Raw genomic sequence first — 12016 nt, forward strand, 5'->3', positions numbered from 1 at the left:
GTAAACGGTGTGGCGCAAGGTCGTGGGAAGACAAAAGAAAATCGGTAGTGCGCTTCAGGCAATGATATGCAGGGCGCTCGAGTCGAAGCGAATTGAAATGGGAGTCTGCATAATTTGGGCGCAGCACTGTTCATCGGAATTATATTTCAGTAATGGAGCTACAAAGAATGAAAACATGCAAGAGATGGAAAGCTCAGAAGAGAGTGATGTTTCGAGGTTCCGAAACGGGAAAACTGTAAATACGCATTCGAGCGCTGTATAGTATACAAAATGTCATTAATGTCGATATGGCTTGCATTATAGCTTTGGTCTCAGCAGTGAATGTGACTGAAACCATCTTCCTTTTAGCCCAGCCTTTCCACCATCTATAGGCAAACCCCAGGCGCCATGCAGAAAACATTGGATTCACGTAGGTATATCATCTTCAGTCATATCAGCATCTTCGCCCTCCGAATCCTCACTGTAGCCTTCTTGATCACTATTGCGATTTTCGCCGAGAAGATCCAGATCCAGATCATCCAATTGCTCATCTGTTGCAGCATCCTTCTGGTGTCTAGACCCACCTCGAAGGTGGGCACGGTTGTGAGCGTCCTGATGGGTATACATTTCGGGTCGTTCCCTGCCACGGTTAAATTCCCGCGGAACCCCTAAATGCTGCTCGTAATGGTGCACCAGTCCTTCAGCCGACTTTCCGTATTGATCTCTATCCAGCCTCCGTATTGCCCGATCAATAATCTTTCTGTATCTGACAGCCTCCTCACCATAGTCATCAATTTCGTTTCTGTTAGGCACAAGGCCACCAGGACCGTACGAGTTTTCATCATCAGTGTCGTACATATCGGGTAGATCTTTCAAACGATTCATCACCATCATACCGAAGGTACTGCTGTGTCTCCGCTTCTGGCGCCTTATCTGCGACTGCTGCGACTGCATTTGTCTATGCAAGATATGATCGATATGCATCTTGCGATTCTCGTCCACTGCTTTCTGGTGTGACGTTTGTGGTCGGGGTCGTCGATGTCCGTTGGAATTTGCACTTATGACTGGATGCCCAGAGCCGGGTGGTAGAGGTGGGGAGGAGCTCATTGGATTGTCCAACCGCGTTTTCAGAACAAGGCGCTGATTAGCGGACGACTCGTTTTTGCTTGCAATACTAGGGTATCGCGGATATCCATGCTCGTTGACAGGGCTTTGGGCAGCAAAGCTTTGATCTATGCTATCATTTCTTGGTAAATTGATAGGTGGAGAAGGTGACCGCGTAGGATCCGTATCTGATATAGCTATGATTGAGTCGTCGCCTGAAATTTAAACCCTCAGTACAACGTAACCAATTGATCGAAGAACTCGACTTACCTTTTCTTTGCCTTTTTAGTGGAGGTCCAACCGTTTCATCTTCTTCTAGGATCTTGCGACGCTCAACCCGTTTGCGCTCTCCATACTGCATTTCCTCTTCAGTGTCTACGTTCTCTGCATCCGCCTGTGCTTCAGTCAAGTGTTCAAATGCCGGGACTTTGATGGGCAGCCCGTCGCTGTCTTCTCCCCGCTGACCCTCCCCAAACGGATTATGTAGCGCAGCGTCAGCAGAGAAGTCACTTTCGAGGTACCACCACATGAGCCAGAGAAAGGCGCACGCTCGGCTTTTGCTGCTCAGGGTAGGTCTCATGACTAGGTCGAAAAAGTCTCGTGGAGGTATGAAATGGGCCTCTGAGACCTTTGGGGCATATTGTGAAAGGAGAAATATCAAATGGACTGGATTCGTACGAGGAGATGGAGTATTCTCGAGTTTTTCGATAGTACTTGGCTGATCCTTATCTTCTGAAGCGCCTTTCAAGATAGACTTGAGGCGCGGTGCATCTTGCAGTTGTTTATAGGCGTTTGGATCTTGGTTTGCTTGAAGAGAAGGAATCGCGTGGAAGGTCCGTAACTGGGCTCGCATCTCGGGAAAGACTAAGTTCTTAGAGCTTGCCACATCCATGTTTGGGGGTACTAACTTACAGTTCAAGGTGGTATTCATCCTGCCGACGTTGACCAGCAAACATATCATTGCCATACTCATGGCGCCTCGTCGGTCCGAGAGCAGCTTCTCCTTCAACACTTTGCTAGTCTTCGAGCTGTTTGCCATCGCTTCAATATATATATCGGCAAATGAATGACCAGGAGTCATGTCTGATGTCTTGGTAAAACATTTGGTGTCGTCTTCGAACACGCGACGTAGAAACTCCAGTTGTATATCTTTTCTCCACAAAGGTATGCCGTCTTCCTTCTTGAGATGCCGTATTTTGTTACCAGAGTAGACAGAACCGACAGTCCCATTTGCATTTCGTCTTGTATGTGTACCAGCCATGTTGGGGGCAGGAATGGACTCGACTAGTTTAGTGAGAGACTCTGAAGGGTCTTTCTGGGCATCAGTGTCTACAATCTGGCTGTCGAGCCAGATGATGCTCTGCCCGTTGGAGGATTCGAGGTTCTCAGCAGGGAGGTTGGGATGTGGCCCCTTGTCCGCGAGTTTGTCCGTCGAAGTGGGTGAGAGAAGATGCTCCAACGTTGATCGTGAAGATTTCTTTGAAGGGGCTTTGCGAGTCTTAGGAGTCACTTTTGCTGCATGATCGCGAGAGTCACCCCTTGCAGAAGAGTGTTGGGCGTCACTTGGCGGAATTGGTTGGTTTGAGGCTTTCACGGACGCCATGCTTTCATCATTATTGTACCCACGCTAAATCCACCATATTGCCCCCTTGGGTATAGAGCCCAGCATTCGTAGCTTTCTGGTCCCTACTTATCAAGAGCGCGAGTAGCTGAGGTTTGGACTCTGCCAAAATGTGGAAGTGTCCTCGAGCTCTCTGTCTCAAAGGTCTTAGCCTTTTGTTGCGGCTGTAGACATGCGGCAGACTCGGAAAGGCGCGGGCGAATCCTCGACGTCCTACGAAAGGAACCTATACAATCCGATGCAAACTCCGCTAGAAGCTTCACTTAGCGAGCTTCACCTGGTCATTGCTATATTGATTGACAGGTAGACATCTTTGAGTATTTGATTGATTATAGATGTGATTAAAGCTCGAAAAACGTTCCTATTTTGATTCTATCGACAGACTTCTTGCAAGACTATTTGGGGTATTATCGTCAACTTCAGGTGAACACTAACAAGCACCGCGAAAATCACTTTTCTCGGTATCACGTAAAATCACCTCTCAACTGTCTGACCATGTTCTGTCATTGAGTCGAGTTCCTTGTGCTCTTCGTACTTTCATCATTTGCCGTTGACCACAATGCCTGCATTTCGTCTCATCTTCCACCTGCCGTTTTCTAATATCAGCCCTCGGTGAAGCTGCGATACGGGTGCAGCTAATGTATGACCACCCGTATGAGAGCCCCATGCTCTGATATCATGTTCGCGAATTTCGAAATCAAACAAATCTATTTGGTCATCATATTGCCTGGATCCGATACCTGGCCAATAGAGCAGGTACGTCATGCGAACGCCCATACGTACCTATACCAGCTTTCTAAGTCTCATGAGGAGAGATCAAAGCCTGTATGGGGTCGAATAGTCTATATGGGTATAACACAACTTTTCTCTCGTATGCTGTGATTCGAAATATCGATGTCGCTGCCCTTCGGCACCGGTCTCCAGTCGTTAAGGTCGTTTATTAGAAAGTGCAAAGCCCCAGCCATGATGTTGAAAAAAGGAGAGAGATAGAAATAGGAATCTAAGAAAGCCATAGTCGCCACGCCAGAGAGTATAGATGAGCAAGCCGTAGTGTGAATTTTCTTCTGAGCACGAACACTTTGCTGAATGAGGACCATGTGACGTTGGTGACAGATCTACCACCAGGAGGATTGGCCACCTGGTCCAGAGGGGTTACCGTAGCCCCCACCGTAGCCGCCACCTCCATAACCACCGTAGGCCGGAGCACCATAGCCTAAATATTGGATGTTAGTATCGTGAACGTACTGGGACGGAAGAAAGCTGTCACGCCTCCATACGCACCTCCAGCGGGGCCGCCAAAGCCGCCGCCAACGCCACCTCCTGCACCACCTCCAGCTCCAGCCCCAGCCTTGCGGAAGTCACGTGTAGCAGCACCTCCTCGACCACGTCCACCTGATCGTCCCCCCCCACCGCGGCCACCGCCAAAGCCAGAGCCTTCGCGCGCCACATTCTCAAGGAATGCGGGAACTTCTTGGTGAGCTTCTTTGAGTAAATCTATCAGATCTCGAACAATCCCACGGTTGCCTCGATTAAAGAAAGCGGTGGACTTTCCTGTGTTACCAGCGCGTCCTGTACGACCGATACGGTGAACGTAATCGTCGATATCTGTTGGGAGGTCATAATTGACGACATGAGTCACATTTGGAATGTCTAGCCCACGAGCTGCAACTGCAGTAGCGACTAGGATAGGGCAGCGCCCATTGCGGAACATCTCTAGAGCTCGCTCACGCTCACGCTGAGTGCGGTCACCGTGAATTGATGTGGCAGGGAAGTTCTGGTTGATAAGAAAGTCGGACAGCGAATCCGCCATGCGCTTCGTCTCCACAAAGATTAAGGTAAGACCGGCGCCAACGGTGTGCAAGATATCCAACAGCACGGACCGCTTGTCCATATCCTCGACATACTCAACGCTCTGGGTAATGTTTTCCGAGGTTGAGCCGACACGTCCGACTGACAAGAAAACGTAGTCTTTCAAGAAATCACGGGCCAGCATTTGAATATCTCTGGGGAATGTAGCCGAGAACATGAGTGTTTGACGGTCGTTGACTCCAGGCATATCCTCCACTTCCACAATGCGGCGAATCTGAGGCTCGAAACCCATGTCCAACATGCGATCTGCCTCATCAAGGACTAGATACTTGATATTTGCCAGCGAGATCCTCCCCCGCTCAATCAGGTCCACTAAACGTCCAGGTGTGGCAACGAGCAGGTCACAACCACGTTCAATTTGCCTCAGCTGTGATCCAATGTCAGCACCTCCATAGACAACGCATGGTCGGACCCAGGAACGGTATGCAAACTTGCGAGACTCGTCAAAGATTTGTGAAACCAACTCTCGGGTTGGTGCCAAGATGAGGGAGGTTGGAAGTGCCTTGCGTGAACGATAGCCCATGCCACCGGCTTGAGGCGGCGCGTTTGAAGCTGGACCATTAAGATATGCTTGAGACAAAATAGGGAATAAGAAACCACCAGTCTTTCCGGAACCTGTTTGAGCACAGGCCATTAGATCACGACCTGCCATGACGATGGGAACAGAGTATTTTTGGACAGGAGTAGGTGTATTGTAGTTCGCAAGCTTGATATTCGACAAGAGATGTTCATCAAGAGGAGGGTTGCTGAATTGCATGGTGGGCTCGGGCACATTATTTCCGGAAGCCTCCACAGGAATATCGTCGTAGTTCGCGAAATTGATACCAGACTGCACCTTTGAAGGATCATTGGGGACACCGAAAAGTTCACGCTCAAGACGGGTGTTTGGCGGGCCGGGTACATGTTTCCCATCTCGCCATTGACCATCTCCGGAACCGCGAGCGGCGTTGCCGCCACCTCCATATGACGAACCTCCAGATCCTCTGTAAGCATTAGGATCGAACTGACGCGAGGGGGCACTATTCCACGTGGTAGGCGCACCGCCACCCTGAGCGCTCTCAGGTCCATCGCGTGGAGTGAAGTTCGGGGCATCGGCCCAGCTCGGAGGGGCTCCGCCGCCGGGCATGTTACGAATATCACTTTTAGTGTGTCAGTGAGGAGAGACAGCCAACACACCGGAATAGAAAGCTTACCGGCCGCCCCAAGCACCGTTTGTTTGAGGTGAGCTGCTCATTGGCGGAGGTCGGGCGTTGTTGGGTTCAGCCTGCATACCGCGCATATGAGGAGGGATGTAAGTACTACGACCGCCACCAATACCGTTGGGCTGGCGGTTGTCGATCGAGAGGCCGCCCATGTTAAGCTGATCGGCCATATTTATTGAGAATTTTCAATATCTTATCTTTAGTGTTTAGTTTCGAGGAGGACTATGACTGTCAGCTTCCACCTCTACTAGGCTAGCAGAGCTCTTCATGTTTGAAGATATGAAGGCAGCATACACAGGATCAAGTATCCTCAGCTTTTCCTTAGATCGTGCCGTCGAACTGAGGAGCTGAAAGGACCGTAACTTCGTGAAAGTGACGCTATCAAAGATGTAGAGTGGTATCCTCAAGGCTAAGAAGATCTCCCTGATCAGCAATAAAGGAGCGACAAATATGACTTTTATCGACCTCTAGAGAAGATCAAATGCAAGGTGACGCTCTTAATGTCTATCGAAGATGTGAAGGTGGAAAACCTGAGGAAGGTGAAGTAACACAATCGGAGGAAATTTTTTTGGGAAAGTTAACAGGGCGGAACTAAGAAGCCTTGGCGCCCAGTTCTAGCTCGAATCATGGCTCAATATGACATCCCTTGATGTGAATCACGAAACATAATAATGGCACTTGAAGGTCTCCGCTGCTGTGGGAAGAACTCTATTGTTTGGCTGTGTACCTTCTAAACTGTGAAGTCGTTCTCAACGTTAATCGAAGGTCGTAAAGCATGGCATCTATTTGCTAGATCTATATTCAAGCTAGGCTTTTCTCCGAATAAGTCTTTTTAGAACGCAAGTACATCATGATGACCCCGACTATCAAACCAAAGAAGGCCAGCTTAGGAAGAAGCCCGAGAGTAGAGCTATAAGCCGAGTTTCCACCTGCATCGCTCATAGGTGACTGTGCTATCGTAGAATCTAGTTGATCGTTGGGCACCGAGGGAACCGCGGAGCCGGTCATTGCTTCAGGAACAAAACGGACAAATCAGCAAATCCAGAGCACCTCATGATGAAGGTAGTGTACAGAACAATGAGATGGTTGCAGAAGCTGAATCTAGAGCTCCGCGTGGGTACCTTCGTCAGGTTTCTCCAACTCGCCACTTTTGACAATTTTGATTGTCCTCTCCGGCTTGTCTCCGGGCAGCTTGTCAACGTTCTCGACCTTCTCTACAATCTCGTAGCCCTCGATGACTTCGCCAAAGACTACGTGCTTTCCGTCAAGCCAACTGGAGACCCTTTAGCATATCAATGGGAGGTGCTACGGCGCTGCTACTTACTTGGTGATGGCAGTGGTAATGAAGAATTGAGAGCCATTTGTATCTTTCCCAGAGTTCGCCATACTCAGGATACCGACTTTGCTGTGCTTCAACTTAAAGTTTTCGTCGGCAAATTTTGCCCCATAGATGGATTTTCCGCCAGTCCCTGATCACTCATAGTTAGCATGAAAACTCATGCTTTCGGTATTCATCGCTCTGACCGTCGCCATTGGTGAAGTCGCCACCCTGGATCATGAACTGTTTGATAACACGGTGGAAGGTCGACCCTTCGTAACCATAACCCTTCTCTCCCGTACATAGTGCACGGAAATTTTCTGCTGTCTTCGGAACAGTCTTGCCGTAGAGCCCAATGACTACTCGGCCCAAAGGCTCGTCGCCATGAGTGATATCGAAATAGACCTAGTAGACAAATTGGTAGGCATTCATGAAAACAGGGGGTTGGGGGTACCTTGTCTGTGATTCTAGGACCCTTGCCAGCTTCCGCGGTGGCTAGAAAAAAAAAGCCAGCCGTGAGCATAAGCAGGAGCGATATAACGATCCGCTGGATGGCCGCCATGATGTGAATGGTCAATTGGACTTTCTCTTCGATGGATGTTATCTCAAGGAGAAATGCAACGCTGTCCTCTAGCCAGTTCTTGTTTGAGGAAGCCGCTAGCGCTGCGGAGCGGAAGATCTAAAGACCTTGACTTCCATTTTGAGCGTCCATTTTTGATCTTCCTCGCTCATCTTGAAATTCAGTACATATCACCAAAGCCGCCAATGGTAATTGCGTCATGACATTATGACATTCAAATTTGAACTCACATTTCATAGGTCCAAATTCTCGGCAGTAACTTCGAGGGCGCTCGCCTCGTAACAGTGGGTCCTTCTCCTCCAAAACACACTTATCCCTTTACTTAAACACATCAGAGAACTCTCACAAGCTTCTATGGCATTGGGCCTCAGATTGCCGCGCGACTGATGGCTCAATTATCGATCCACAAGACCGCCAAACTTTCCTCCCTATCCAATCAAACGATCCTTGATATTACGGCTGAGCTATCAAACATGAAAATCGAGAACGATCTACGACGAGAGCTACGAGCCAATATCCAGAGACTAAGAGATATGGGATCGTACAGGGGAAGAAGACATGCTATGGGAATGCCTGTGAGAGGGCAACGAACAAGGACCCAGACGGCTACGGCGATGAGGTTGAACAAACTTGACCGGAGAGGTTGATCACTCAGAGTATAGATCCAATCAGGAGTACATGCACAAAGCAGGGGTCTTAAGCTACTAAGAGGCCTTGAGTTCGAGGAGCAAAAATTACAAAGCAATGAGCTACAAGAATTGGGTGTCATTGCTTGCTTTCAGCCTGAGTCATGCCCCTACCGCGATTTATCTGGACTCTTTTATCAGCACTGGCACTCACAATACCGATGTCTTTATCCCAGCAAACTCCGAAGACCTGTACGCCTTCTCTGATGCCATTTCGACCCTGATCTTTCAAACTTTCTCGGTCTATGGTGTATGTGCAAGCCCCAACTCGACCATCCTTTCCACTCTTTGAACTTCGGACATCCCATATTCGACAGGTACCATCATGGCTTCCACTGACCAAACCATAAGCGCTGTCAGGATCAATGTCTAAGCTTACTACTGCTTGGCTATGACCTCGCAAGTTCATTGCAGAAACCGTGGTAGCGCTTGCTCGAGGATCGATGAGAATGATATCCCGCGGTGATTTGCCGGCTGCTACAAGATTCAGGGACTGCAAGGCTGCGACTGATAACAAAGCGGAAGAGGTGATTCTTGTGTCAACGCAGGTGGAGGTTGTCAAATCCCAGGTCTTGAGTGTGTGATCTTGAGAAGTCGAATACGCAACCGTGTGGTCATTGGGTGCAAACATTGTGTCAGTCACGTCGGACGAATGCGATTTCAGCAGCACCAATGGCCCTCGCTGTGGGGTCGACACAGAGCTTCCAACCTTTCGACGTTTGGCGCCCTGACTTGCTGATGATGGGAGGAGTGAAGCTGGTGCAGTGGGTGCCTCAGATTTCTTTGTAGACCAAAAGCCTACAGTATGATCTGCTGAAGCGGACAGGATACGATTGGAGGATTGATGCACAGCGATTGAATCAATAGGGTCTCTATGACCGTATAGTTCGAGCTGAGGATGCAATGAGGCCAATTCTGTAGAGTTTTCCGAGTATTTCCATATGCGAACGCAACGATCGAGTCCCGAGGAAGCGATATGCGTAGCACTCAAGAACTGTGCTGTCTTGACAGAGCCCGTATGTCCCCCATTTGAAGCGGAAGTGGACGTTGCTAAGACTTGTGACGACATATTCCATACCCGAAGTAGACCATCGAAACTCCCAGTAACTATACGCTCTTGCCCCGGCACTACTGTGTTTGTCCTTTGACTGCTCCGTACGGATGGAGAAGAAGGAGAAAGCACGTCAACTGAGCTGACCCACTCGTCGTGTTCAAAAGAGGCAAGGTAGACAGGAGGTAAGCTGGCTCGCACATATTCCAAGCCAAGTGTAGCTTCCGCAGATATTCCATTTGCAGTCAGATACTCGTCGAGGGAGGTGCGGAGAAATGTGCCATTGATGAGGAATTCAAAGGGAATGGATTGATCGGATCTGCGGAGGGTGTTCACGAGGGTAGAGAGAGCATATCGGCGGAAGTCTGTATGTATTGTCAGCCTGAGTACTTTGTTGTGCATTGAATGTCATCTTTACTAGTGTTCACCAAAATCGCACCAGGATTTTCGTCAAGCGCAATATCGTGGTGCTTGGTGCTAAGCTGAATTCTGACTTGCGTGGCGTTTGACATAACCAATTCCCACCAAAGCAAAACCGCGGTCTGCAGTAAATTCGTAGTGATCGAAGGCAGAAGTGCAGCATTTTCTCACAAGTTTATAACTTTTTAACTCGCGAAAAGAGAGAAGAAAGCGCTAGCTCAGAGCCTTGGCGCTAGTGCAACCTCACAACCTAACTTTACCTGCTCCTCCGAGTCGATGATATCATTTACACAAGCAAGTCAGTCCTCTCAGAATCTGCACAATCAATTGAGATGCTGGTGTTGATCTGCAATATGCAGATCCTTGCGAAATGGAGATTTGGCGAGTTTGAGGCAGTCATTCTTCTTCGTGGATGGAAATGCCATGAAAACGACCGTACATTCCCACCCGATTTCTTCAAAGATTCCCTGTCCATCCAGATGTAGAGCTCCTACCGGTGACCTGGGTATAAAGATCTTCAGAAACATAGATTTGTTATTCTTGCTACTTTGGCCATTTCGTCCATCGCTTTCCATGTCCACTCTGGTTTCACATATCAGTCCGAATTCCATTGAATAACAGTAATCGTAGAATCCTCACCTGTTTCCACTGATCTACAAGCTCTGGCATCTTCACCATAGCCTGCCTCCTTGTTTCCAGGCGATTCTTCATAGTCCTTTCCCACTTGTGACCCTTTACTCTTTGACCTACACCAGTGCCTCTCACTCTTAACCCTTGCTCCTCCCTTCGCTTCAATCGTACTTCTGGAGACTTTTTCGTAGGCGGTAGCAAGTCCCCAACGCCGTGAGCTCGAGCGAGCTTGACTAGATCTGCTTGTCTTCGAAGGGAAAATTTCGGGTCATGTAATTTGCCAGTGACTGGATGCCTCGTTTGCGAGAATGGGTTCGGATAAGGCAGGTCCGAAGTACCCACAAGGTTCGAAGTCTTGCTCTGACTACTATTGGGGTCTGATGAAGATGTATTAAGGGCGGTAGAGACAATAGTAGAGCGGATGCCATTGCTGAAGACCGAAGAAGGCGGCGGATAACGGGCAAAGAAGCGCAGGAGGAGCGGAGGAAGAGATTGTGCGACCTTGATGTACTCCTGAGCATTCATCATACTTCGTGGATGCACTTTTCAGTGAATGAACATAGCTTCGCGTGATTGAAAGGCAGTCATTCGACACTAGCTTGAAGCTTAAGATTTGATGACTTAGCTTATCAATATGTCAAACTGCATACACCGCAACAGACTACTTTATCCTTTTCACAAGCAATTAAACCGTGAAAGTCTTTACATACTACTGCGACTAGAGGTCATCTTCTCTTCCGTATTTTTTCCCGCCGAAACTCTTTTCCACCAGTATCACACAGCCGGGTCCATGATCTTGCAGACTATCGCTCGTCCCCAAATTACTCACGATCACTGAACCATGGCCTGGGGAGGACCGCCTCAGTCAGCGTTTGCGACCTTTCTAATCCTCTGCTGTGGGTCACGATTCACTCCATAAACCCATTGCGCAAGGCTGACCCCAGTAAAGCGACTTCATTCTTCTTGGGCATTCTTTTCTCTCTCTTTCCCTATGACTATCCATTGCTATGGAAGCCGTCACCTTGTCCGCCCTCTGCTTTCGAAAACATGGAGAGGCATTTGAAAGTCTTACACGAATCTCCTCTTCTCATTCCCCGCATTCTCCACACCGTCGTTGGCACCGGCCTCTTGGGGTTCTTTCTGAAACTCTACAAACCAAGCGAGTCCAATGCGCTCTTCGATGGTGCCTCTTTGGTTCTGTACATGGTTGCGCTGATCATTTATCTTGCCAACACCATTCCAGGATTGAGGGAGGTGACCTCGGGCAGTTACGACATGGAAATAGTTGGCGGTGAGGGCGCAATTGGTAATAAAGACATAAAGCCCGGAGAGGAAAAACCATTAGGCAAGGCAGACAGCTTACGAGTGCTTGCGGCAAGTAACACGATTCAAGCCTTGGTTCTGCTTGGCGTATTGGTGCTGCAAGCAGGACAGTGGTATGCAGATCGAAAGCAGCGGGAAGAAATGGAGGAGAGTGCTAAGGAAAGAGAGACCAGAGCTGGAAAGAGCGAGGGTGGAAAACATAGAAGTCCAGTCGGCAAGAAGAAAGTGTGAGG

At 48.9% G+C, this 12016-nt stretch overlaps 6 protein-coding genes across 6 annotated transcripts; 1 reads left to right on the forward strand and 5 right to left on the reverse strand.

Moving 5' to 3' along the window:
- Positions 1-405: 405 nt before the first annotated feature.
- KY384_009162 (uncharacterized protein) lies at positions 406-2686 on the reverse strand (the record flags this gene model as incomplete). The annotated part of the gene is made up of 2 exons (XM_044817648.1): positions 406-1298; positions 1354-2686. 2 exons carry the CDS (start codon positions 2684-2686, stop codon positions 406-408), a joined length of 2226 nt encoding a protein of 741 aa, XP_044664801.1.
- A 1133-nt stretch (positions 2687-3819) lies between these two features.
- Positions 3820-5945, reverse strand: DED1 (DEAD-box ATP-dependent RNA helicase; the record flags this gene model as incomplete). Its single annotated transcript, XM_044817649.1, has 3 exons — positions 3820-3917; positions 3950-5712; positions 5767-5945. 3 exons carry the CDS (start codon positions 5943-5945, stop codon positions 3820-3822), a joined length of 2040 nt encoding a protein of 679 aa, XP_044664802.1.
- Positions 5946-6876: 931 nt separating this feature from the next.
- CPR2 (Peptidyl-prolyl cis-trans isomerase B) lies at positions 6877-7910 on the reverse strand (the record flags this gene model as incomplete). The annotated part of the gene is made up of 5 exons (XM_044817650.1): positions 6877-7048; positions 7100-7244; positions 7300-7498; positions 7548-7772; positions 7848-7910. The coding sequence occupies 5 exons, from the start codon at positions 7908-7910 to the stop codon at positions 6877-6879; spliced, it is 804 nt and encodes a 267-aa protein (XP_044664803.1).
- A 528-nt stretch (positions 7911-8438) lies between these two features.
- On the reverse strand, positions 8439-9922 carry YTM1 (ribosome biogenesis protein ytm1; the record flags this gene model as incomplete). Its single annotated transcript, XM_044817651.1, has 2 exons — positions 8439-9775; positions 9829-9922. The coding sequence occupies 2 exons, from the start codon at positions 9920-9922 to the stop codon at positions 8439-8441; spliced, it is 1431 nt and encodes a 476-aa protein (XP_044664804.1).
- A 496-nt stretch (positions 9923-10418) lies between these two features.
- On the reverse strand, positions 10419-10988 carry KY384_009166 (uncharacterized protein; the record flags this gene model as incomplete). Its single annotated transcript, XM_044817652.1, has 1 exon — positions 10419-10988. The coding sequence occupies one exon, from the start codon at positions 10986-10988 to the stop codon at positions 10419-10421; it is 570 nt and encodes a 189-aa protein (XP_044664805.1).
- A 519-nt stretch (positions 10989-11507) lies between these two features.
- KY384_009167 (uncharacterized protein) lies at positions 11508-12014 on the forward strand (the record flags this gene model as incomplete). The annotated part of the gene is made up of 1 exon (XM_044817653.1): positions 11508-12014. One exon carries the CDS (start codon positions 11508-11510, stop codon positions 12012-12014), a length of 507 nt encoding a protein of 168 aa, XP_044664806.1.
- Between the last annotated feature and the right edge of the window lie 2 nt (positions 12015-12016).

Source organism: Bacidia gigantensis (assembly GCF_019456465.1).
Source record: "Bacidia gigantensis strain McMullin 20006 chromosome Unknown scaffold_268, whole genome shotgun sequence".
Taxonomy (NCBI): Eukaryota; Fungi; Ascomycota; class Lecanoromycetes; order Lecanorales; family Ramalinaceae; genus Bacidia; species Bacidia gigantensis.